Source organism: Geotrypetes seraphini, chromosome 9 (assembly GCF_902459505.1).
Source record: "Geotrypetes seraphini chromosome 9, aGeoSer1.1, whole genome shotgun sequence".
Taxonomy (NCBI): Eukaryota; Metazoa; Chordata; class Amphibia; order Gymnophiona; family Dermophiidae; genus Geotrypetes; species Geotrypetes seraphini.
Window position 1 is genome coordinate 123,508,713 of NC_047092.1, and position 26,004 is coordinate 123,534,716.

The window sequence follows — 26,004 nt, forward strand, 5'->3', positions numbered from 1 at the left end:
AAAGGTATAAATTTTTATGCAGCAGTATATGTTACACAGGGGTCCAGTGTGTATTGTAACTAAAATTCTGAATGCTCATTGTAAATCTCTTTAAATTGATTTTTCCAGAAGCAGTACTGTATTTTCACGCATATAATGAGCATACGTGTATAGTGCGCGGGAATAATGCATTTATGTAAAAAAAATTCTATATAGCACGCACATGCGTATATCGCGCATGCTGCTAAAACCTCCTCCCGCCACCCCCGCCTACTCCCTCTTCTGGCCCTGCGAACCGGCATCCTCCCCCCCGTTTGCGTCATCCCCTCCCCCCCACGATCCTACATCCCCCCCAGCACCGCAAAGACATCGCTTACCCCCGATTGGGCACCGGCACCAGCACCAATGCACAGGACGTGCCAGTGCCCGAAGATCCTCCCTCACCTGGGCTGGGCTGGGCTGGGCGGTGCGAGGGAGATCCTCCCTCTTCCCTGTGCTGGGCTGGACTGGGCTTTGAGCATTTGCACATGCTCAAAGCCTTCTGGTCTCACTCTGTCCGAGATTCTGAATCTGAGAATCTCGGAGAGAGCGAGACCAGAAGGCTTTGAGCATGCGCAAATGTTCAAAGCCCAGTCCAGCCCAGCACAGGGAAGAGGGAGGATCTCCCTCGCTCCGCCCAGCCCAGCCCAGGCGAGGGAGGATCTTCGGGCCCTGGCACAGGCATGTCCTGTGCATTGGTGCCGGTGCCCAATCGGGGTAAGCGATGTCTTTGTGGTGCTGGGGGGATGTAGGATTGCGGGGGAGGGGGGGTGATGCGAGCGGGAGGGAGGATGCCGGTTCGCAGGTGGGATGCCGGATCGCAATGAAAAAAAAAATTGTATAACGCGCTCACACATATATCGCGCATGGTTATGCTCGGTTTGTAAAATCGTGTATAACGCGCGCGTTATATGTGTCAAAATACGGTATATAAAATGTTCAGTAAAGATAAAGATGCCATGTAAATGATGGCAGATAAAGACCCAAATGGTCCATCCAGTCTGCCCAAATATATACTCTATAATTTAATGATTTAATTTAAATTGTTCTTTTTCTTAGATATTTCTGGGTCAGAAACCCAGAGCTCTACCCAGTAGTGTGCATACGTTCCATCTACTGGAGTCTCTGTCAAAGCTCACTCCAGCCTATCCTCAACTAAATGGCCATATAAGGGACACAAACCGTGCAAGCCTGTATTTAAATGTCTCTTATCGTATCTCCCCTCTCCCAAAGTATATATGAAATCTTTAAGTCTGTCCTTATATACCTTATGACAAAGATCACTGACCATTTTAGCAACCTTCCTCTGGATTGACATCATCCTGTTTGTCTTTTTGAAGGTGCGGTCTCCAGAATTGTACACATTATATTACATTACATTAGTGATTTCTATTCCGCCAATACCTTGCGGTTCAAGGCGGATTACATATAAGTTTTCATAGATTACATAAAAGTTTACAGGAATAGCATAAGAGATGTCATAAGAGTACACAATATTCTAAATGAGATCTCACCAGAGTCTTTTATACAGGGGCATGAACACCTCCTTTTTCCTATTGGTATATCTTTTCCCAAGCATCTTTCTAGCTTTCACCATCACCTTTTCAACCTGTTTAGCCACCTTAAGATCATCACTTACAATCACACCCAAGTCCTAATCCTCTTTCATGCACAAAAGTTCTTCACCCACCAAACTGTACTGTTCCCTCAGGTTTTTGCAGCCCAAATGCATGACCTTGCATTTCTGCTTTTTCCTCATCACTGTCCACATAATGGTTCATAATATCTTTCAGTTTTACAATTCAATTTCTATCCTTTCTCCTTTCACTATATAGTATACCTAAAAAAAGTCTTGTCACATTTCTTTAGACCAAAGAAACAAGCTATTTTTAACCCTTTTGCCTTTAAAAAAAACTGCTTTTGCATACTTGAGAAATGGGCAATGACATGGCAAATGAGGTTCAACGTGGATAAGTGTAAGGTGATGCATGTCAGTAACAAAAATCTCATACACGAATACAGGATGTCTGGGGCGATACTTGGAGAGACCCCCCAGAAAAGAGACTTGGGAGTACTGGTTGTCAAGTCAATGAAGCCGTCTGCGCAATGCGCATCGGTGGTGAAAAAGGTGAACAAAATGCTAGGAATGATTAAGAAGGAGATCACGAACAGATCGGAGAAGGTTAACATGCTGCTGTACCGGGCCATAGTGCGTCCTCACCTGGAGTACTGCGTCCAGCACTGGTCACCGTACATGAAGAAGGATACGGTACTACTCGAAAAAGTCCAGAAAAGAGCGACTAAAATGGTTAAGGGGATGGAGGAGTTGCTGTACAGTGAGAGATTAGAGAAACTGGGCCTCTTCTCCCTTGAAAAGAGGAGACTGAGAGGGGACATGATTGAAACATTCAAGATAATGAAGGGAATAGACTTAGTAGATAAAGACAGGTTGTTCACCCTCTCCAAGGTAGGGACAACGAGAGAGCACTCTCTAAAGTTAAAAGGTGATAGATTCCGTACAAACGTAAGGAAGTTCTTCTTCACCCAGAGAGTGGTAGAGAACTGGAACGCTCTTCCGGAGTCTGTTGTAGGGGAGAACACTCTCCAGAGATTTCAAGACAAAGTTGGACAGGTTCCTGCTGAACCGGAACGTACACAGGTAGGGCTGGTCTCAGTTGGAGCGCTGGTCTTTGACCTAGTGGCCGCCGCGTGAGCGGACTGCTGGGCACGATGGACCACTGGTCTGACCCAGCAGCGGCAATTCTTATGTTATGCTTTGTCTCCCAAACCATTCAATCTACATTCATTCCATTTTCGGGATAGCTACAGTTACGTGAAAATTAGAAACGGAAATAGATATTTTTAATAAAGTTAGGGATCTAGCCCAATAATGAAAATAAATAAATAAAACCCTGAAAAAAAAATCTCCTCCACAAATTAAACAGAATCATTAATTTTTTTCATAGTAACATAGTAACATAGTAGATGACGGCAGATAAAGACCCGAATGGTCCATCCAGTCTGCCCAACCTGATTCAATTTAAAAAATTTTTTTAATTTTTTTTAATTTTTCTTCTTAGCAATTTCTGGGCAAGAATCCAAAGCTTTACCCGGTACTTGGGTGCTTGGGTTCCAACTGCCAAAATCTCTGTTAAGACTTACTCCAGCCCATCTACACCCTCCCAACCATTGAAGCCCTCCCCTGCCCATCCTTCACCAAATGGCCATACACCGACACAGACCGTGCAAGTCTGCCCAGTAACTGGCCTAGTTCAATATTTAATATTATTTTCTGATTCTAAATCTTCTGTGTTCATCCCACGCTTCTTTGAACTCAGGCACAGTTTTACTCTCCACCACCTCTCTCGGGAGCGCATTCCAGGCATCCATCACCCTCTCCGTAAAGTAGAATTTCCTAACATTGCCCCTGAATCTACCACCCCTCAACCTCAAATTATGTCCTCTGGTTTTACCATTTTCCTTTCTCTGGAAAAGATTTTGTTCTAAGTTAATACCCTTCAAGTATTTGAACGTCTGAATCATATCTCCCCTGTCTCTCCTTTCCTCTAGGATATACATATTCAGGGCTTCCAGTCTCTCCTCATACGTCTTCTGGCGCAAGCCTCCTATCATTTTCGTCGCCCTCCTCTGGATCGCCTCAAGTCTTCTTACGTCTTTCGCCAGATACAGTCTCCAAAACTGAACACAATACTCCAAGTGGGGCCTCACCAATGACCTATATAGGGGCATCAACACCTTCTTCCTTCTACTGACTACGCCTCTCTTTATACTGCCCAGCATCCTTCTGGCAGCAGCCACTGCCTTATCACACTGTTTTTTCGCCTTTAGATCTTCGGACACTATCACCCCAAGGTCACCCCAAGGTCCCTCTCCCCGTCCGTGCATATCAGCTTCTTTCCTCCCAGCATATACGGTTCCTTCCTATTGTTAATCCCCAAATGCATTACTCTGCATTTCTTTGCATTGAATTTTAGTTGCCAGGCATTAGACCATTCCTCTAACTTTTGCAGATCCTTTTTCATATTTTCCACTCCCTCTTCGGTGTCTACTCTGTTACAAATCTTGGTATCATCTGCAAAAAGGCACACTTTTCCTTCTAACCCTTCACATACATATTGAACAGGATTGGCCCCAGCACCGAACCCTGAGGGACTCCACTAGTCACCTTTCCTTCCTTCGAGCGACTTCCATTAACCACCACCCTCTGGCGTCTGTCCGACAGCCAGTTTCTGACCCAGTTCACCACTTTGGGTCCTAACTTCAGCCCTTCAAGTTTGTTCAACAGCCTCCTATGAGGAACTGTATCAAAGGCTTTGCTGAAATCCAAGTAAATTACATCTAGCATATGTCCTCGATCCAGCTCTCTGGTCACCCAATCAAAAAATTCAATCAGGTTCGTTTGGCACGATTTACCTTTTGTAAAGCCATGTTGCTTCGGATCCTGTAACCCATTAGATTCAAGGAAGTACATTATCCTTTCTTTCAGCAACACTTCCATTATTTTTCCAACAACTGACCCTGTGACCACTAACAGTTTCTCAGCTTACCCAGCATCAGTGAACTTCCTCCTCATAAATTACCCCCTCCTTTGCAAAGCTGTGCTAGCATTTTTAGCTCCAGCCACCGCGGTAACAGCTCCGACACTCATAGAATTCTTATGAGCGTCCGAGCTGTTACCACCACAGCCAGTATTAAAAAGGCTAGCATGGTTTTGTAAAGTAGGTTTTAAAAACAAATATCTCCAGGGTGTGTACCTATTTGCCCTTCTGAGGATACAGGGGTGGGAGAAAGGAGCTATAGTGAAAAAGCAGCTGGTTAAAACATTTTCTAACTGTAATTTTTATTTTCCACCCTTCCTGATCGACAGTCATAACAAAGAAGTACTTCCAAGCCTTTAACGAGCAGGGATAGTGCTGTCATTTTTACAGATTAATTAGTGCCTTGGCAAGAATTAGTTGAGAAGAGACACAGACTCAGACAGGCAGAAGTAAGGAGCAGAAGGTTATAAGGAGTCCATGCTGGCTGACAAATTGAGAGGATTCAGCTTCTAATTATGTGGATAAGAACTCTTTTGCCTCTGGTGCAGGCAGAGACTCGCACATCCAGACTAAAGGAGGGAGGGGGTGCAGCCTGCTCTCAGACCAGGTGTACATACACAGCCCCAGCCTGTCTGTAAACATGTTGACTTAACATTTCAGCATGACCACTGGGCTCCTCTCTGCCTGCAGATCTTAGTGCGGGACAGGCTACACTTTGTGACAAGGTAACAAGCGTCCTTTCTTCTTGGCCTTGGCTGCAAGCCTGCTGTGGCTACCTGAAATCAGGCAGTCTGCTGCTGGCCCCTGAGTTCAACCAACTTCTCTTGGGCCTGTTCTATTAATCTCTTTCATAGCAAAGTACCGATTCCAAGCTGATGCAGTGACCCAAAGCCGGCATTCAGTATGAAAACCATTCATGTTAACTAAAAAAGGTAAACTAGTTTAACTTGCAGATAAACTTAAACTGCACTGTTTTGTCTTTTAGTGAATTCTAGAAGTGATGTTCATATATATAGTTTCTGAAAGTTTCTGTTAGGTAACTGTACCCTGAATAAATTGGGGATACTGCTGGTGGTGTACCTTCTCAGAATCTCCATACAGGCATCACACATAGGGGTCATTTTATGTGGAACAATATTTTACCTTCTAAGGTAGGTTGTTCTAAAATTTCCTGGAGCCAGGGCATATGTTAGACATTATTTCTATAGTGCTACCAGATGTACGCAGCGCTGTACAGTCACGAAGGAGACAGTCCCTGCTCGAAGGAGTTTACAATCTAAACAGACAAGACAGACAAACAGTATGCCATGGATAGAGTTAAGGGGGAACGGTTAATCTGCTGGCTAGGTTGGTGGGCAGTGGGGAGTAAGGTTATGGATTGAAAGCTATATCAAAAAGGTGGGTTTTCAGTCCGTGTTTACACAAGGTAAAGGTCAGGGGACTGGTGGATAAACTCGGGTAATTTATTCCACACATAGGGGGCAGCTAGATGAAAGAAACTTGTCTGGAATTGGCAGTGGAGGAGAAGGGTACAGCTAAGAGCAGCTTATTTGAGGAACGGAGCTCTCTAGGAGGTGTATAAGGAGAGAAAAGAGAGGAGAGATATTGAGGGGCAGCAGAATAAACACACTTGTAGGTCAGCTGTGTCCCAGGGCAAAAATTAATGAGGGCCCCTACATTCCTCTCCTCCCTGCCCCTCGCCCAATTTTTCCCATCCACCAAATGACCGCCCATCTAGCATCCCTGCATTTTAAAATTAGATGCTCCAGAGAGCCCCCTTAAGCCAGGATGTTCTTCCCTTCTCCCCACCCTGTCACTTGTAAAAGAATGCAAGGAAGTTGTCGGCACGGCAGCAATTCTCTAATGCTACCCATAGCCTCCTTGGCATTATTCCTCTGCTGCAGTCTGCCCAAGCAGAAACAGGAAATTGCATCACAGGGGGGAAGACTGCAGTAAAGGAACAGCACCTAGGAGGCTTTGGGCACTGTTAGATAATTGCTGCTGCGCCAGCAACGTCCTTGCATTTTTATAGGTGAGGGAGGACTTTGGAACCAGGTGGGGAGAAGAGAATTACATCCTGGCCCATGGGGGCTCCTGGAGCTGTGGGGCCCAGGGCAGTGGCCCTGTTTGCCCCTCTAAAACAGGCCCTGCCTAGAGTATAATTGCAGAAAAATAAATGGCAATTCAGTAAGCACCTCAGTTGGGTGCCCCTTGCATATATTAATGCAGAGAAAATGAACATTTTAGTGGGTAAGTGCTATTCCACTGGAATGAAGTAAGTGTCATGGTAACTGCAAAGTGGGGTGGAGCTTATACATGGCAGAACATGGACAAGGTTTTGTCATGCTAATATTCTATGGGTGTCAATATTCAAAGTGATTTAAATGGCCAGAAGAGGCTCCTTATCACTTATCTGGGGGTAACTACCCAGTTAGTGCCTAAGCCAAAATGGCTATTTTTTTTTAGTGGTCCCAGGCAAAGTTGGCACTTCTATGGTTAAATACTGATATTTGGCACTTAGCTGGATAAATAGGACCACATAAAACACATTCCTGTCTTTATCCAGTTTAATATCCAGTTAAGATTTGAATATCGCACTTACTGGATAAGTTATACTTATTTATTTAAAAATTTATACACCGCATAAATACTATGCGGTTTACAAGATTACATGCATACATATTAAAAATACTAAAACATGTTTCGACAGAACAAACAAAATAAAACATTAATAGTCCCATTATTAAAACCTTTCTTCAAATTCATCCAACAAGATGGAAAGACAAAATCCCATAAAAACAGATATTCGATGCTGGCGCCCAGACATGGCTGGCATTGAATATCTGTGGATACTGCTGGTGGCAGTCAAATCACTGACCACCGTGGTCTGAATAATGATCCGTTTAACACCTGGGTGCTCAGGTATCATAAAATATTTGTTTTAATTTTTCATATACCACTTGCAAGCTTGAAAGTTATTGAAGCAGGTATAGTAGGTATTTTTCTGTCCGTAGAGCAGGAGTTCACAATATGGGGTGACAGAGGGGTGCGACAAAGAGTAGCTTGTGACCCTTAGTGACAAATACAGAGCCATCACTCAGCCAGCTGCCAATGTGCCTTGAGCTTGGTGATTGTGCGGTTGAATGGTTGGTTGTGTTGCATAGGGGATTCAAGACAAAGTTAGACAAGTTCCTGCTGAACAAAGACGTATGCTGGTAAGGCTAGTCTCAGTTAGGGCGCTGGTCTTTGACCAGAGGACCGCCACGTGAGCAGACTGCTGGGCAGGATGGACCCAGTGGACTGACCCAGCAGCGGCAATTCTTATGTTCTTATAGGTAGTAGTGTTATTGTTTATTTAATCAAAAGGAGAGACTAACAGAATTAACATACACTTCCCCCTCCAAATTTGCAGGGGTTAGGGGCAGAGCCGGCCCGCGAATAACTTTAGGGCTGATTCTGACCCAACCCCACCTACCTCTTGATCCCTGGACCTCTCCACTACAAAAATAAACATAGAAACATAGAAACTGACGGCAGAAAAGGGCCAAGGCCCATCTAGTCTGCCCATACCAATGTCCCATGAGTTCCTGCTGTAGTCTCGTGAGACAATGGGAATTCACAGCAGCCGGTAAGCTTGACTTCTGTTCCGGGCAAGATGATGGAAGCACTGATAAAGGACAGCATCTATAAGCACATAGAATCAAACGGATAACTGAAAGCGAGCCAGCATGGCTTCTGCAAGGGAAGATCGTGCCTGACGAACCTACTGCACTTCTTTGAAGGAATAACCAGCCAGATGGACAAAGGGGAACCCATAGACATCATTTACCTCGACTTCCAAAAGACCTTCGACAAAGTACCCCATGAGCGGCTACTTAGGAAACTGTGGAACCACGGGGTGGAAGGGGATGTATACAGTTGGATTAAGCACTGGTTGGCAGGCAGAAAACAAAGGGTTGCAGTGAAGGGCCAATACTCGGACTGGCGGGGAGTCACGAGCGGTGTTCCACAGGGGTCGGTGCATGGACCGCTGCTGTTTAATGTATTTATAAATGACCTAGAATCAGGGACAAAGTGTGAAGTTATAAAGTTTGCAGATGACATCAAACTCTGCAGCAGGATTAGAACCGCAGAGGAATGCGAAGACCTACAAAAGGACCTAAGCAAACTAGAAGAGTGGGCAAATAAATGGCAAGTGCAATTTAATATAGAGAAATGCAAGGTCATGCATATTGGGAGAAAGAACCCAAGGTTCAGCTACAAAATAGGGGGTTCAGTGCTGGGGGACAGTAATCTTGAAAAGGACTTGGGTGTGCTGGTGGACACAACAATGAAGCCAACGGCACCATGCGCAGCAGCCTCCAAGAAAGCCAATAGAATGTTGGGAATTATTAAAAAGGGCATTACAACCAGGATGAAGGAAGTCATCGTGCCGCTGTATCGTGCAAAGGTGCGCCCGCACCTGGAGTACTGTGTCCAGTATTGGTCACCGTATCTCAAAAAGGACATGGCGATACTTGAAAGGGTCCAGAGAAGAGCAACAAAAATGATAAAAGGTATGGAAAACATTTCATACGCAGACAGGTTGGAGAGGCTGGGGCTCTTCTCACTGGAGAGGCGGAGACTCAGAGGAGACATGATAGAGACTTACAAGATCATAAAGGGCATAGAGAAGGTGGAGAGGGACAGATTCTTCAACCTATTGGGAACCACAAGAACAAGGGGGCACTCAGAGAAACTGAAGGGGGACCGGTTTAGAACCAATGCCAGGAAGTTCTTTTTCACTCAGAGGGTGGTGGACACCTGGAATGCGCTGCCGGAGGTTGTGATAGGACAGAGCACACTACGGGGTTTTAAAGAAGGATTGGATAAATTCCTGACAGATAAAGGAATCGAGGGATACAGATAAGGGCAAAGATAGGATATAGAAAGGGTATCAAGGCGAAATTTAAGGGATCACATACAGGTCATGGACCTGATGGGCCGCCGCGGATGTGGACTGCTGGGCGCGATGGACCACCGATCTGACCCAGCAGAGGCGACTTCTTATGTTCTTATTTTTGTTAACAACTCTGCACAAAGCAGGAGCGTAGGAAGATCGCTTCTGCCCTGCTTCACCGCCAGACCACCGGATAAGGAGAAAGGGAGGCGGGGGTGGGGCAAGGTTTAGAAACTCTCGAATAACCGAAGTTGCGAGTCCTAAACTTGTGACTTTGGAGGGCAAAGTGCATAAGTAAGGTGACCACATGTCCTGTTTTGAATGGGACAGTCCCGTTTTTGGATCCCCTGTCCCGTTGTCCCCACACACAGCTTTGGGACGCCAAAATGTCCTGTTTTCAGGGACAGCGTGCCAAAGCTGTGCGCAGGGACAACGGTACAGGCGATTGCTTCCTGTCCCTCCCTGCCGCATGCAAAAAAAAAGAGCCTCCCTCCAGGCCTAATTTAACTCCCCCCCAGGTCCGCCGCCGCTGCTGCTCTCCTTACCTCCCTGCTGCTAATCGCTGCCCAGAAGCCTTCTTCCCAACGTCAATTCTGATGTTGGAGAGGATGTTCTGGCCCAGCCAGACAGCGATTGGCTGGCCTGGAACTTCCTCTCCGACATCAGAATTGACGTCGGGAAGAAGGCTCCTGGGCGGCGATTAGCAGCAGCAGCAACAGGGAGGTAAGGACAACAGCAGTGGACCAGGAGTTTTTAAAATTGGGCCTGGAAGGAGGCTTTTTGTGTGTGTGTGTGTGTGGCAGGGAGGGAGGTAGGTAGGCAGGCAGGCAGGCAAGCTTCGGGGGTGGGGTGATACAAAGTCTTGAAGGCAGTGAGGGGGACATAGGAAGGAGGCACTGGGGGCACTAAGGACATAGGAAGGGGCACTAAAGACATAGGAAGGAGGCACTGGGGACACTAAGGACATAGGAAGGAGGCACTGGGGCACTAAGGACATAGAAAGGGGCACTAAGGACATGGAAAGGAAGCACTGGGGGCACTAAGGACATAGGAAGGGGCACTAAGGCATGGAAAGGAGGCACTGGGGCACTAAGGACATAGGAAGGGGCACTAAGGACATGGGGAGGAGGCACTGGGGCACTAAGGACATAGGAAGGGGCACTAAGGACATGGAAAGGAGGCACTGGGGCACTAAGGCCAAAGGAAGGAGGCACTGGGGGCACTAAGAACATGGGAAGGAGGCACTGAGGGCACTAAGGACATAGGAATGGGCACTAAGGACATGGAAAGGAGGCACTAGGGGCACTAAGGACATGGAAAAGATGACTTAAGTTTAGGTCAGCCCATATCCCGCCTTAACCACTCCTTCAAAAATGCCTCTTTCACTCTGGGAGTACAGCAGCACTGAAAAGGCCTAAGCTTTAGATACGTCTAAAACCCATTTTGTTTATCAGCACTTGGGCTACCTGTCTTTTTGATCATCCAAAGCAGATTTAAGAGGGTTTTTAGATATATTTCCTTTTCGATTATATACCTATTTCACTAACTCTATCCTCTTCCCCAACCAGCATGCACCCTTTTTTATTTATCCCCTCCTTCCTTCTTGTGCCCTCTTTCTTTACCCCTTTCATCCAGCGTCTGCTGCTTTCTCTATCCTCTCCACTTCCATCCAGCATCTGCCCTCTCTCTCTCTACTTCTAGTGTCTGCTCCCCTTTTTCTCTCTTTCTCCCACTTCCATCCAGCACATTCCCCTCTCTCTCTTCCATCCCCACTTCCATTCAGTATCTGCTCCCCTCCCCCCTCTCCACTAGCATCCAATGTCTGCCCCTTCTCTCTCTCCATCTAACCCACTTCATCAGCATCTGCCCCTTCTCTCTCCCTTCCCCCACTTCCATCAGCATCTGTCCCATCTCTCTCCCTCAAATCCAATTCCATCCAGTATCCTTCCCCCTTCAGTCTCTCTCTCTCTCCCTTCACCCCAGTGCCATTCAGTATCTTGGCCTCTCACTCCCCCCCCCCCCCCGGCTACTGTATGCATCTTGAAACAGCAGCAGTAGCTGTAAACATAAATGAAGCCATCATGGGACCTCCCAGCACCTCCCCGCAGCTGCCGGCTTTGCTCTGGAACAAGGGAGTAACATCGAAGGGGTGGGACTGTCAGCCATGGAGAAGTGCAAGAATGTCCCGCGATGGCTGAATTTAAAGTTTACTGTTGCTGGTTTGGGAAAGCAGCAGCAGCAGATTAGAATGGGAGGTCCCAGACCAGTGTGCCAGCTGTGGACCCAGGGTGCACTGCCCCCCATCTTGGTATGCTACTGCATAAGTCTGATCCCATTACATTATTCCATTACTCTTGTTGAATCAGTGAATGTCCTTATTTCATATTTTATTGGAGTTCCTTTGTGCTTGTTTTATGTTATATTTTTTTTATTGCACATCACTTTGGCCCACACATTGGAAATGCAGTACCTCAAGCTCCATTAAAACATTACTCTTAAGAGCAGTGGCTCCAGAATTTTCCTCACTTTCAAGAAAGGAAAATTGGGGCTCTGCCACACTATAAAGGCACATACAGTAAGTGTCCTATGTTGCCCTTATAAAATATAAACATAAAAACTCCCACTCGAGCTATCTATAGGAAAAACTAAATCATAACAAGATTTTTTAAATTTCATTAATGTTTTGTATTGTGGGACCATCATACCATAGGCAGTGCAGGAGTGACCGAGTGGTCAGGACTGAAACCTCAGCACCCTGAGGTTGCAGGTTCAAACCCAGCATTGCTTCTTTGACCCTGGGCAAGTCACTTAACACTCCATTGCCCCAAGTACATTAGTCAGATTGTGAGCCCAGCAGGACAGATGGGAAAAATACTTGAGTACCTGAATGAAAACTGCTTAGCTTTCTATGCAGTGTATGTATATCTGTGTGTATGAAAAAGATATGGTTTTCTGATATATGGAATAAGTAACCACAAACTAAAAATAGAAATATGTAGATAGAAGTTAAACCAAACCGCCAAGAAGCTAGACTCTGCATGCAATGCAACACCACAGAAACAAAAACAGTGATATGTTCCTTAATACTGTGCAAAATATAAAGATAGCAGATGTAAATTTGAAAAAACACTGAAAAATACCAATTGCCACCTTACAAATTAACAAATACTGTAGAAATAAAACAAACAGAAAATAAGAAAATACTATTTTATTAGACTAATCAATTTTTTTCAATTAGCTTACAGGACCAAAACCTTCTTCCTCAGATCAGTACAGTATACTGCTGTTACGGTATCTTGTCCTGACCTGAGGAAGTAGGTTTTGATCTCTGAAAGTAAAAAAATGTATTAAAATTAGTCCAATAGGAATATTACCTTAATTCCATTTTCTATTTATAAACGTTTATCAATACAGCTACAATATTGCTTTATTCTGAAGCAACAAAAATATTTTTTTCTACCTTTTGTCATCTCTGGTTTCTGCTTTCCTCATATTCTTCTCACTCTCCTTTCCATCCAGTATCCATCCTCTTTCTCTGCCCTTTCCATCCTCTATCAGCCCTCTGTTTCTGTCCTTCCATTGACTATCCATTCTCTCCCCCTTCTGAATGGCATCTTCCCTCTTTCTATGCCCCTGCCATAAACTGTCTGTCCTTTGCTCCTTCTCTCCCTTTATAAATGATTAATTTCAGCTTCTTCCCCTCTCCATTTTTCTCTTTGCCTCCACTCTCTCTTCTCCTTTCCTTACCTCCATCCCACCCCATGTCCTGGCATTTGTCTGCTTCCCTTCCCTTTCCTCATACCCTGGCATATCTCTCTTTCCTTCCATCTCCCCCTCCCTCTCCATGCTCTGGCATCTCCTTTTCCCTCCCTCCCTCCCTTTCCCATGGTCTGGCATCTCTTTCCCCTTTCATCTCTCCCTCACCCTCCATGCTCTGGCATCTCCTTCCTTTTCTTCCCTTCCTGATGGTCTCTGTCTCTTTCCTTTCTGTTCCCCCATACCCTGGCATATCTATCCTCCCCCTCCATGCTCTGACATTTCCTTCCTTTCCCTCCCTCTCTTCCCCATGGGCTGGCATCACTCTCCCCTCCCCTCTCCCTCCCTTCCCTGCAATTGGATGGTTTTCTTCTCTCCCCCCCCCTTTTGATGGCTATCTCTCTCACACACACATTGTTGTCAGCCTTCACAACTCGCTGCTTTGTCAGTGTTGGGCCTTCTTCTCTGCCAGGTTCCACCTACTTCCTGCATCCACAAAGGCAGGACCCAGCAGAGAGGAAACCCTGATGCTAGCAGAGCAGCATGTTGTAAAGTCTACCACAGCTGGAAGGGACCACAATGCCAACCACGAAAGCACACTTTTATGATCTGCACTCAGGGCGGGCTACCCCACCCCACCCCACCCCCCTTAGATACACCAGTGAACGGTATTTAAGGGTGGCGATGGGTGGAAGAACTGAAAGAAACTTTGATAAACCTGAAAGATGCAATACGCCAAATTTGAAATTTAAAGAAAAGAACACATCTCCTGGATCATATAGTACCATAAGGATTGAGAGACTCTTATGTTAGACCTGCAAACCTTTGTGTAAATGCATTATTTTATTCATGTATTTTTAATAAACTGCTCCTAAGTTTGGTTGATTGTGTCCCTTCCCCACTCGTTTTTTGTTTCATATAGTATATACCCAGGATCTGGAAGGAGCTCAAAAATGAATTTGCAGATCTCTGATTGATAATCTGTAACCTGTCATTAATAATCATTCATGGTACCTAAAGATTGGAAGGGTCCAGAGAAGAGCGACTAAAATGGTTAAGGGGCTGGAGGAGTTGCTGTACAGTGAGAGGCTAGAGAAATTGGGTCTCTTCTCCCTTGAAAAGAGGAAACTGAGAGGACATGATAGAAACATTCAAGATAATGAAGGGAATAGACTTAGTAGATAAAGACAGGTTGTTCACCCTCTCCAAGGTAGGGAGAACGAGCGGGCACTCTCTAAAGTTAAAAGGTGATAGATTCCGTACAAACGTAAGGAAGTTCTTCTTCACCCAGAGTGTGGTAGAAAACAGGAACGCTCTTCCGGAGGCTGTTGTAGAGGAAAACACCCTCCAGGGATTTCAAGACAAAGTTAGACAAGTTCCTGCTGAACCAGAACATACGCAGGTAAGGCTAGACTCAATTAAGGCACTGGTATTTGACCTAAAGGCCGCTGCATGAGCAGACTGCTGGGCACGATGGAACACTGGTCAGACCCAGCAGTGGCAATTCTTATGTTCTTAAGTTTTTAAAAGAATTCCATGGTGATCAAGGAAAACTACAGACTGGTAAACCTAATATCAGGAATGGGCAAGATGATAAAAACTATTGAAAAATATAAAACTTTCTAGCACATGGACAATATGGTTTAAAGGGACAGAGTCAATATGGATTCAACTAAAAGAAGCATAGATTCACCAATTTGCAAAATATTTTTTGAAGGCATGAAGAAACATGTGGATAAGGGGAGCCAGGTAATGTATCTAGATTTTTAGAAAGACTCCTGAGTAAATTAAACAGGAATACTCTGTTGTGGAATGGAAACTGGTCAAAAAACAGAAATCAAATGATAGGGTTAAATGGCCAATTTTTGCAGTGGAGGAATATGAATAGTGGAGTGCCACATGAATTTTTGCTGGGTGTTACCAGTGCTTTTTAACATATTTATAAATGATCTGGAAATGGGAACCAATGAGTGAGGTGATCAGATTCACAGATGACATGAAACTTTTCCAAGTTGTGAAATCACATGCAAACACTGTGAAATTTCAGGAGGACCTTGGAAGACTGGAAGATTGGGCATCCATATGGCAAATGAAATTTAATGTGAACAAATGCAAAGTGATGCACATTGGGTAGAGTAACCCAAATTAGAGCTATGTGATGCTACGTTCCATATTAGAAGTCATTACCAAGGAAAAAGGTTTTAAGGTCACTATGGACAAAATGTTAAAATCTTCTGCTTAGTGTGTTGTGATGGTTGCCAAAAAAATAAAATAGAATGTTAGGAATTATTTGGAAAACAATGGAGAATAAATTAAAATATCATAATGTCTCTGTATTACTCCATTGTGAGATGGCACCTTTATGCCTGGATTCTCTATACAGCGCCGATATTGGCAGCCACCTAAAAAGTAGCCGCCAATTGCGTGTCATTCACGTGATGGCACCGTGGAGAGAATCGTGCCTCTGTGAAAGATAGGTGCCAGAAATGTATGCCAGGGTTTTCCAGGCCTATGTTTCATTTCTGGTGCTTATCTTTGCCATGAATTGTGCCTCCGGAGGAGCCTACTGGCACCTAACGCCTCTTCTGGCATTGGCCATGCCCATAGTGGCATTAGGCGCCTCTAGGTGACTTTTATGTAGGCGCTGGTAGGTGCTTTAAATTCAATGTTAATCACTGTTTCAAATGGTGTTTTTCAATTAGGGCCCTCACCGGAGCCTAAGTTTAAGCTCCGTTAATATAATTTCCCCTTAGCGTTGAATGCAATTCTGGTTGCCATATCTCAAAAAAGATAATAATAATAATAATAACTTAATAACTTAATTTTTCTATACCACAATACCATAAAATACCATAAATAGTTCAGTGCAGTTTACAGAAAAAGAGACTGTACTGTATACAGACAGCGCTATTACAAAAACTTCCAAAATTATATCAACCGAATTTAGCTTAAAGTGTTTAAAGATAAAAACATAGAAACATAGAAGATGACGGCAGAAAAGGGCCATAGCCCAACAAGTCTGCCCACTCTATTGACCCACCCCCCCTTGATTTTACCTCTTTAGAGAACCAACGTGTGTATCACATTTCTTTTTAAACTCCGACACACTGCTGGCCTCAATCACCTGAAGTGGAAGTTCATTCCAATGATCAACCACCCTTTCGGTGAAGAAATACTTCCTGGTGTCGTCATGAAATTTCCCACCCTTGATTTTCAGCGGATGCCCTCTTGTGGCCGAGGGCCCTTTAAGACAGAAGATATCATCTTTCACCTCGATACGGCCCGTGATATATTTAAATGTCTCTATCATGTCTTCTCTCTCTCTACGTTCCTCGAGCGAGTATAGCTGCAATTTATTCAGCCTTTCCTCATACAGGAGATCTTTGAGTCCCGAGACCATCCTGGTGGCCTTTCGTTGTACCGACTCAACTCTCTGCACATCTTTTTGGTAATGTGGTCTCCAGAATTGAACACAATATTCCAGATGAGGTCTCACCATGGATCTGTACAACGACATTATGACTTCGGGCTTCCGGCTGACAAAACTTCTACGGATATAACCTATCATTTGTCTTGCCTTCGATGAAGCCTTCTCAATTTGATTGGCAGTTTTCATGTCTTCGCTAATGATCACCCCCAAATCACGTTCTGCCTTAGTCCTGGCTAAGGTTTCACCATTTAGTTTTGCACGGATTTCTGCTGCCAAGGTGCATGACTTTACATTTTTTAGCATTGAAGCTTAGCTGCCAAGTCGAGGACCACTGTTCCAATAGAAGTAGGTCCTGCGTCATACTGTCGGGCAAAGTGCTCTTACTTACTATGTTGCATAGTTTGGCGTCATCGGCAAATGATGTAATTTTACCTTGAAGTCCCTGAGTCAGATCTCCTACGAATATGTTGAAAAGGATCTGGCCCAAGACCGAACCCTGCAGCACTCCACTGGTCACCTCTGACGTTTTGGAAGGGGTACCGTTTACCACCACTCTCTGAAGTCTATCGCTTAGCCAATCATGCAGTCAATGTTTCTCCCATACATCAATATAGATATGGAGTCAGAGAAATTTATCTGGAAAAAGTGCAGAGAAATAAGGGGTTGGAAGAACTCTCATATGAGCAAAGGCTAATGAGGTTAGGGAAAAAATAACCAAAGCGAGATATGATTGAGGTCTGTAAAATGGAGTGGAATGAGCAAATATGAATAGATTTTTTTTACACTTTCAAAAAGTAGAAAGTCTAGAGCAGTGATTCCCAACCCTGTCCTAGAGGACCACCAGGCCAATCGGGTTTTCAGGCTAGCCTTAATGAATATGCATGGAGCAGATTTGCATGCCTGTCACGTCCATTATATGCAAATCTTTTTCATGCATATTCATTGGGGCTAGCCTGAAAACCCGATTGGCCTGGTGGTCCTCCAGGACAGGGTTGGGAACCACTGGTCTAGAGGACATTCCATGAAGTTACATAGTGGCACTTTTAAAACAAATACCGTATTTTTTGCTTCATAAGACACACTTTTTTCCCCCAAAAAAGTGGGTGGAAATAAGAGTGAGTCTTATGAAGCAAATATACACCCCCCCACCCCCCCCGGGCGGTACCTTTAAATTGTGGAGGTCGGTGGATGGATGCCTGCTGATTGTTGGGGCCTATGACGCTTCCTAATTGTGCCAATTGCTGGTGCTTTGCTGGATGGCTGCCTGCTGTTTACCAGCATATCGGGGCCACGCATAAGCGCACTGCTGTATGGGCGCACACCACTTCTGAATGGTTTCCTCAGTTCTTGCTAGCTCCTCATGAGAACTGAGACAGCCATTCAGAAGTGGCGCGCACCCACGCAGCAGCGCGCTTGTGCGCCCCTGGCCCCAACATGTCTGTAATCAGCAGGCAGCCATCCAGCGAAGCACCAGTGACCTGCACAATTAGGAAGTGTCATGGGCCCAGGCATTAGTGCGCTTGTGTGCTGCGGGCCCCGACAACCAGCAGGCAGCCGTCCACCGACCTCCAAAATTTAAAGGTACTGCCGGGGGGCTAGGATGGAATTTAAAAGTGCTTGGGGTATTTAAAAGTGATGATTTATTGGGGGGAGGGGGTGGCTGGGACAGAATTTAAAGGTACTGGGGGCTGGGACAAAATTTAAAGGTGCTGGGGGTATGTAAAAGTGATGATTGATTGGGGGGGCTGGGATGGAATTTAAAGGGGCTGGGGGCTGGGATAGAATTTAAAGGCGCTAGAGGGTATGTAAAAGTTATGATTGATTGGGGGTGGGGGGGCTGGGGCAGAATTTAAAGGTGCCGGTGGGCTGGGATGGAATTTAAAGGTGTCAGGTATATATTAGTATATAATTTGGTTCAGAATGGGTTTTTTTCTTGTTTTCCTTCTCTAAATCTGGGGTGCTTCTTATGGAGGGAAAAATATGGTATTAAAAAATATTTCTTCACTCATGTACTATATAGTTAAGCTCTGGAACTCTTTGCTGGGGAAAATGGTAAAAGCAGTTAATGTAGTTGGTTTTAAAAAGGTTTGAACAAATTCATAGAGGAAAAGTTCATGAACCATTATTAAGAAAAAAATTTCTATCTGGATGTCCAGGCCATTGGGATACCCAGACCACCAGAATGTCTATCTGTAGATCACATTTTTGAACAAAATTTCATCTATCTCAAATGCCCAGAATAAGACCATTTGGACATGGGAGGGGCCAGTCCTTTAATGGACTGGCCACCCAGACATGGCAACAGAGCAGCGGAGCACCTTAGAGGGCACTGCTGTGAAATTCACATAAAGGGTGCCAGATAAACATCTCACCAGCACTCCCAAATAGGTTATGGTGAGCGCCCCCAAAACCCACTATATCCACCTGTCTACAACCCAAATAGCCCTTATGGCTGCAAGTGGCTCCTATATGGCAGTAGAGTAGTGTTTTGGTGAGCTCAAGTTTTCCACCATAAATGTAGTGGTTAGAATGGCTTATGGGACTTGCTACTTCTCTCTATGATTCATTAGCCCAGTGTTTCTCAACCTTTTCAAGCCAAGTACCCCCTAAGCCTAACAAAGACCAACCGAGTATCCCCGCCCAAACTCCGCCCCAGACCTGCCCAAACTCTGCAACAGACTCCACTCCCATAATAGTAATACTAATTGTAATGCAATTTCTTCCATCTATTTTTCATATACACACAATATAATCTTATTAATACATAATGGTAACCACAAAATTAAAAAAATACAAAGCACATTGTATGCAGAGAAAATGTTAATTATCATGTATATTCGGTGGGTTTTCAAAGATGTCAAGGCAGATGACTTTAAAATATGCAATGTCACCTCAGTAACAACTATAGAAATATAGACAAATATAGTGCAGATATCAATTCTCAAAACTGACACATTTTGAGCACTAAATTGAAAATAAAATAATTTTTCCTACCTTTGTTGTCTGGTGATTTCATGAGTTTCTGGTTGCACTTCCTTCTGACTGTGCATCCAATATCCTTTCTTTCTTTCTTTTTTCTCTCAATATCTCTCTTTTCTTTCTTTTTTGTCCCTTTTTTTCCCTCCCTCCCTCCTTCCTATGTCCCAGGTTAGTGCCCCTCCCTCCCTCATTCCTTCCTATGTCTCTAGTTAGTGCCCCCTCCCTTCCCCGAAGCCGCGCCAAAACCTGCCTGCCTCCAAGCCAATCTGCCGCTGATTTCTCCTCCTCCCACCCGCCAAGCTGCCGCTGCTCGCCACCCACCTCTGCCGCTCACCCGCTGCATTATATTACCACCCCACTGCTGCCGCAATGCCATAGGGGCCAGGCAGGTGCATCGATTGCATGCCGTAGGCCCATAAGCCTTCCCCTTGACATCAATTCTGACATCGGAGAGAAGGTCCGGGTCAGCAAATCGCTGCTTGGCTGGTCTGGACCTTCTCTCTGACATCAGAATTGATATGGGGGGGGGGAGGCTTATGGGCTTTCGGCGTGTAATCGCTCCACGCACTTGGCCCTTTTGGAGTTGTGGCAGCAGCGGAGAGGTAATTAAATGCAGCAAGTGGGCAGTGAGCAATGGGCAGGGAGTGGTGTGGGCAGGGAGTGGGCGGTGCTCAGCCCACGTACCCCCAACAGGCAGTTCGTGTAACCCCTAGGGTACACGTATCGCAGGTTGAGAAACCCTGCACTAGCTCATCCACCAGGCTACTTAAGACACATGTTTGCAGCTCTACTAGGCTTTCGTATACCAGATGCTGATGTTCTGGAGGCAGGTATGTACTTTGTATTCTGATCTTTGTGGGTGTGATGGGGTCCGTGAGCACTGGGGGAATGTGGGGGTCATCTGGTCAGTTTGGGCACCTTTGTGGCACATAGTCCCTTCTAAAACAGGTCTAGTTCCAAACGTATAAGTCCTGCCCAGGATGTCTTGTAAAATGTTTATCGCTGCAAGATGTCCATGTCTAACCCGCCTACAAACATTATTTATTTATTTGGTTTTAAAATTTAGAAATCGCTTAAATCTCAGCGGTGTACAATAGAACCCACAGAATATTGGTTATAGGGATAGGAGTAGAGGTAAGTTATAGGAATAAGAGTAGAGATAGGTTATAGAGCTAGTCAGGGACCACTGCTCAGGAAATGGGCCTGATGGGCTGCCGCGGGAGCGGACTGCTGAGCGAGATGGACCTCTGGTCTGCCTCAGCGGAGGCAACTTCTTATGTTCTTATATTAAAACAAACAACATAACTTATCTAAATAATAGTGCCAAATCACTACAATTCACTTTTCATTCTTAACAGTTCTTAACAAAATTGCCTGTTTGATAACAATATTTCACTTCATATATCACATGAAGGCATCCACAATAATAGAGTTTTCAAACATCTCTTACAGATCAAATGGTCTGTACATAACCTTAATGTCCTTGGAAGAGAATTCCATAATTTTACACCAGCTATGAAAAACATATTTCATATTTGCTAATTAAACATGAGATAGTCACATTAACTTTCTGTGCTAGTTTTCCGAAAGGAATAATAGAGAGAAGATAACCAAGCCACACAAATACAATCAAGGACAAATCTGGATACATGTGATATGTTATGAGTATGATTGTGCTGCTTTCAGTTAGAAGCATGTAAGTGGATTTTATTCTCGATTTAAGAAAGCTGTTTTTTCTTTTCTATGACCTTGTATGACCTATGCCATTTTCAGTCTGGCGTGATGTTTGTCAAAGGTTTGTGGAATGTAAGCAGTTTGTGTTGGGGCCTTTGACTTGGCCTCCCTCACACAATCGGGCATTGAATCTACTCATGGATCCAGCCACAAACAAGAAGGTGCCTCAGACTCTGTGGAGTATTTTGGAAAGGACAAAGTAAAACATAAACAGAAATATCAAATCGTACTTTGTTTTTCCTGATGTGTTATTCTGAAATGTAGTAAACCAACAGCTGATACGATCTTAAAAGATCAATTACTTTTCCTGCCTGCAGGATCCCTCTCTAACTTCCAGCTCCATGAAAAATTCTGCACCATTACACCCACTTTTGTTTATAGCAAAATCTGGTACTTTACCTCTACTTAAAATGCTAAATGAAGACAAAGAGATCAGTGATTTGAAAATTGAGGATCTAAGATGTCCATGATTAAAAGTTTCAGCAATTTTTCTTGAAATCACATCCCAGCTTTCTATTCTTTATATGGATGAGCAAGCACTGTGATAACTCTTGTGCTTAAGAGATCAGACTTTAGCTATTTACAGAGCTGGAATTAATGGTGTAGAGCAGCTACCACCCTAAGGGCAGAAGTCAGGTGTTCCATCATGTCTGGCTTCAGGGTCATAGCCAAGCTGAAAATCTGATTTGTGTATCCCATGTGGGATCACTTGGTGTTACATTATCTAATTATGAACTAGCCCCAGATGACCAGTGGTCTGATTTGGCGCCAAACTGTACTTTGTGTTCAGGAATCACCAAAATTAGATTGATTCTTCTTTGGAATGAAGCCCAGAATGACCTTTCTTTCACCATAGCATCCCCAAGCCCCTGCTGAAAAATGGAGAAATCTGTGTCACTAATCAGAGGTTGTATTTTCTGATTATATAGATTATATAGATGGGCAGTAATTAGATCTGAGAATGAACCAAAAATTTGACAAGGATTATGTCTGTCTTAGGAGGCTATCCAGTGGGTCCGGCTCCAACATTGTGGAATGATCCTCCTGAGCTGCCATCAGGGGAAGGCCCCATAGACAGCACCACTTCAGCAGCACACTTTTCAGATATCACAGGCATTCCGTCCTATACAACAGAAGACACCACCCAACTATATCTGGACGGTGGAGACGGTATGTACAATAGAATGTTGAGTTATTTGTATACCTCATTGAATGTACTTTCTTCTTTCCATTGTGACATGTACCAATCCACAACAAAAGCAAGCCAGGCAAAACCTTGAACTCAAGATCTAGAAACCTTTTGTTCAAGCCAGGCTGGAAGACTTGAACATCGAGGCCACAAGAATTGCCAGAATGGATTCTCTCTCCCACATGATTGGGCTAGAGACTCCGTTCTGTGAATTCAAATAACAGATGAGGAAAAGCCATGTAATAAACAAGTAGGTTTTATTACTAGTGCTCCCATTGTCTGGGAAGAGCAAGCCATCAGAATTTCAGTGCTCTTCAAAGACAGAAACCAAGGACAAACAGATTTATACCCTATGTGATATCATTTGCAATAATTATCATGCTTTAGAATACAATGGCACAGTTGATCACATGACTTCCTTTCCAAAAATGCCTTACATCAATGTTAACATTAAAAGTCCATTCTGTTAAGTTTATAAACCCAGCAGTTGGCAGTGTTTCACTTTTTCTTTCTAAATCACTTTTGATCTCTGACTTTTTCAAATATCAATCATGTCAGTAAAAAGCCAGTAAAGCCTAGTCTTGACATCTACATCCTGGCATCTATATGACCTCCCAATTAGCATTGTATGTTCTAACCTACAAGGAACAGATTCTCTCTGTAAAACACCCAAGTTTCCTTTTCCTCTGAAAACCTTATCCCCATGGATGTATATGAAGAATGGTACTGTCTTAAGAGTCACAAAATCAACCTTCTGAACTTCCGTAGCAATAGCTAAAATCTAGAATCAGCAATTTAGACAGAGAATGCAAATCTGTGAGCTTAATCTCTTTATTACAAGGCCTCAAGTCTGAGTTTCCAAATTGTAATGTGCAGGTACTGTATTTTAATTTATTCACTTAATTTTGATTCATTCATAATCTCAGTTTTCATATCATTGGTGACAACTGGAAATCTACAACACTTTGAGTGGACATGAATAGAAAAGTGCACAACCCTAGTCCTTATGGGCTGGTTTCTTTAAATGGTACAGTTGTCAATTAACCACTAGGTGCCATTATATCATACCAAACAGCACCTAAGCAAACAGGCATCACTAGGTATCCTAGACATAAGCGCTGCTCCATTTGCTAGAGGTGTGTTTTGGGCAGGCTTTGGGTCAGCTTAGACTTTAATGTTTTGCATTGATAATTGAACTTGTTGTAAGATGTCCTGGATGGAATTTAGACGTTCTGAGCTAGACCTGTTATAGAAGTGTCTAAATGCCAAAAAGGGACTCAAACTGACCAGATGACCACTGGAGGGATTAAGTAATGACCCCTCAACACACTCCCCCAGTGGTCACTGCTTGGCTGGCCCGGACCTTCTCTCCGATGTCAGAATTGACGTGGGGGGGGGGGGGAAGGCTTATGGGCTGGCGGTGTGCAATCGCTGCCCATGCCTGGCCCTTTTGGAGTTGCAGCAGCAGTGGGGGTAATTAAGTGCAGTGGGTGAGCAGCGGTGGCAGGCAGGTGGCAATCAGCCCACGTACCCCCAACAGGCTGTCCGCATACTGCAGGTTGAGAAACTCTGTTCTAAAATAATCTCAGGCCTCACAGTGACCATCCACAGCAGCTTCCTTAACCCACAGCTGCTGACTTTGGAGGGACCTGGCAGTATACCCTAAGGATATTCAAGCACTGAAATGTTCTTATGGCTTTCCTCCAGTCTTTACTTTTGAGTAACTTTATCCCAGAGTTCTTTTGCTAGCTCTGTGTTCAGTGTGTTTAAACCTTTGCTTTTAATTCATTTCATACAACAGAAATGCATTGATTCTCTACTCGGAAGTATTCAAATCAGCTTATGTTACAGCAGCTGTGAGAGATGCACCTAAGATGTGAAGGCTTATGAAATCAAGACTTGAGGGGGTTCTTTTTTTTATTGATTTATTTTTATATTTACATAACAAAACACAAGTATATCCAATTCAAACATAGCATATAAATGCTCATCAAATAAAGTCAAAGGCAATAGTTTATCAGTGATCAAGTCCACATTATCAATGATCAAGTCCACATTAGGACTTGGGGGTTCTTATCTTTAATTACTTTTTGAATTATCTTTAATGATTCTTTCACAGTGAAAAACAAACAAAAGAGAGACCCAACAGATCACAGTGAATGAAATCCAACGAGAAAAGCAAAAAAAGATTGTGGATAAGATATTCTGTAAACCCCTAAGTCTTGATTGGCCATACAACAGGGATGTTTTTGGATGTTTGGGAACCATTGACAAAATTCTGTAAGGAATGATAACTGAGTTGATCTTATTTTTGGCCCTTTCATCATACACATCCAGGGCGGGTGGGGGGAGGTTTGTTTGGTTTTTTTTTAACTACTCTTTTAAATTGGGAAAAATTATTGAAAGATTCTATGTATTTGTTTTTCTTGATTATTTATTAGGTGGGTGGGAGGGTTAAAATGATTGCTCATTTATATCTGTAAGATCAATGTGCTTTTCTTGTACTATTATATATATATATATATATATTTATATTTGTTTTGCACAGTTGCTGCTAGAAAATCAATAAAGATTTTTTTAAAAAAATACCTGTTCCATAAAAAAAATCCCCCACCTCCCATCGCATGCCCCCCCTGTGCGAATATGGCAGGAGGAATGCTCATTCCCTCTTTCCATTGCCCTCCCCCAAACTGATATGGCAGGAGGGATGCCCACTCCCTCCTGCCATTTTTTTTGTTCCGGGAGGGAGGGGGCGCTTTGTTGGGTGGAGGAGGCTTTTTTTCATGGGGGGGGGGCTTTTTTCTTTTTTTTATTTATTTGGCAGATATTTTATGTGTGTAATACACGCAAAATATCTGTGCCATTAAAGAAAAATGGAAATAAAAAAAACAACCCAGCAGAAGCCCTGTCAGTGACAGGAGGATGCTTCTCCTGTCACTACTGTCAGGGTTTTGCACCAACTCAATCACTCACTGAGCAATAGAGTCGGTGAGTTTGTATGCAAATGATTTACACCTCCGTGCAAATCATTTACATGCAAACTTGATAGTGAATCAATCGCTGTTTGAAAATCGGCCAGAGAATTGGCCAACAGCAATTGAGTCACTATTTTTGGTGAATCTGGGCCTAAGGGCTCCTTTTATCAAGGTGTGCTACGGGGGTTAGCGCGTCAGACATTTCATCACGCGCTAACCCTTGCGGCAAGCCAAAATACTAACGCCTTGTCAATGGAGGCGTTAGTGGCTAGCGCAGCAGGCAGTTTAACACGACGGAAGTTACGTGGAAGCAGATTCCGATAAAGCCGAACTACTGAATGAATACTTCTGCTCAGTCTTCACCTGTGAGGCACAGGGACACGGTCCGCAGTTGAAGGCAACACAAAGCACAGAAGACCCGTTTC

The 26,004-nt window shown here is 44.0% G+C and overlaps 1 protein-coding gene across 1 annotated transcript in view; it reads left to right on the forward strand.

The window, feature by feature from the left end:
* Nucleotides 1–26,004, forward strand: part of SNORC (secondary ossification center associated regulator of chondrocyte maturation) — a 45,389-nt gene that overhangs the window by 16,479 nt on the left and 2,906 nt on the right. Inside the window, exon 2 of the mRNA XM_033959386.1 lies at nucleotides 22,415–22,585. Coding sequence (XP_033815277.1) covers nucleotides 22,415–22,585 — 171 coding nt within the window. The remainder of the gene's footprint in view (nucleotides 1–22,414; nucleotides 22,586–26,004) is intronic.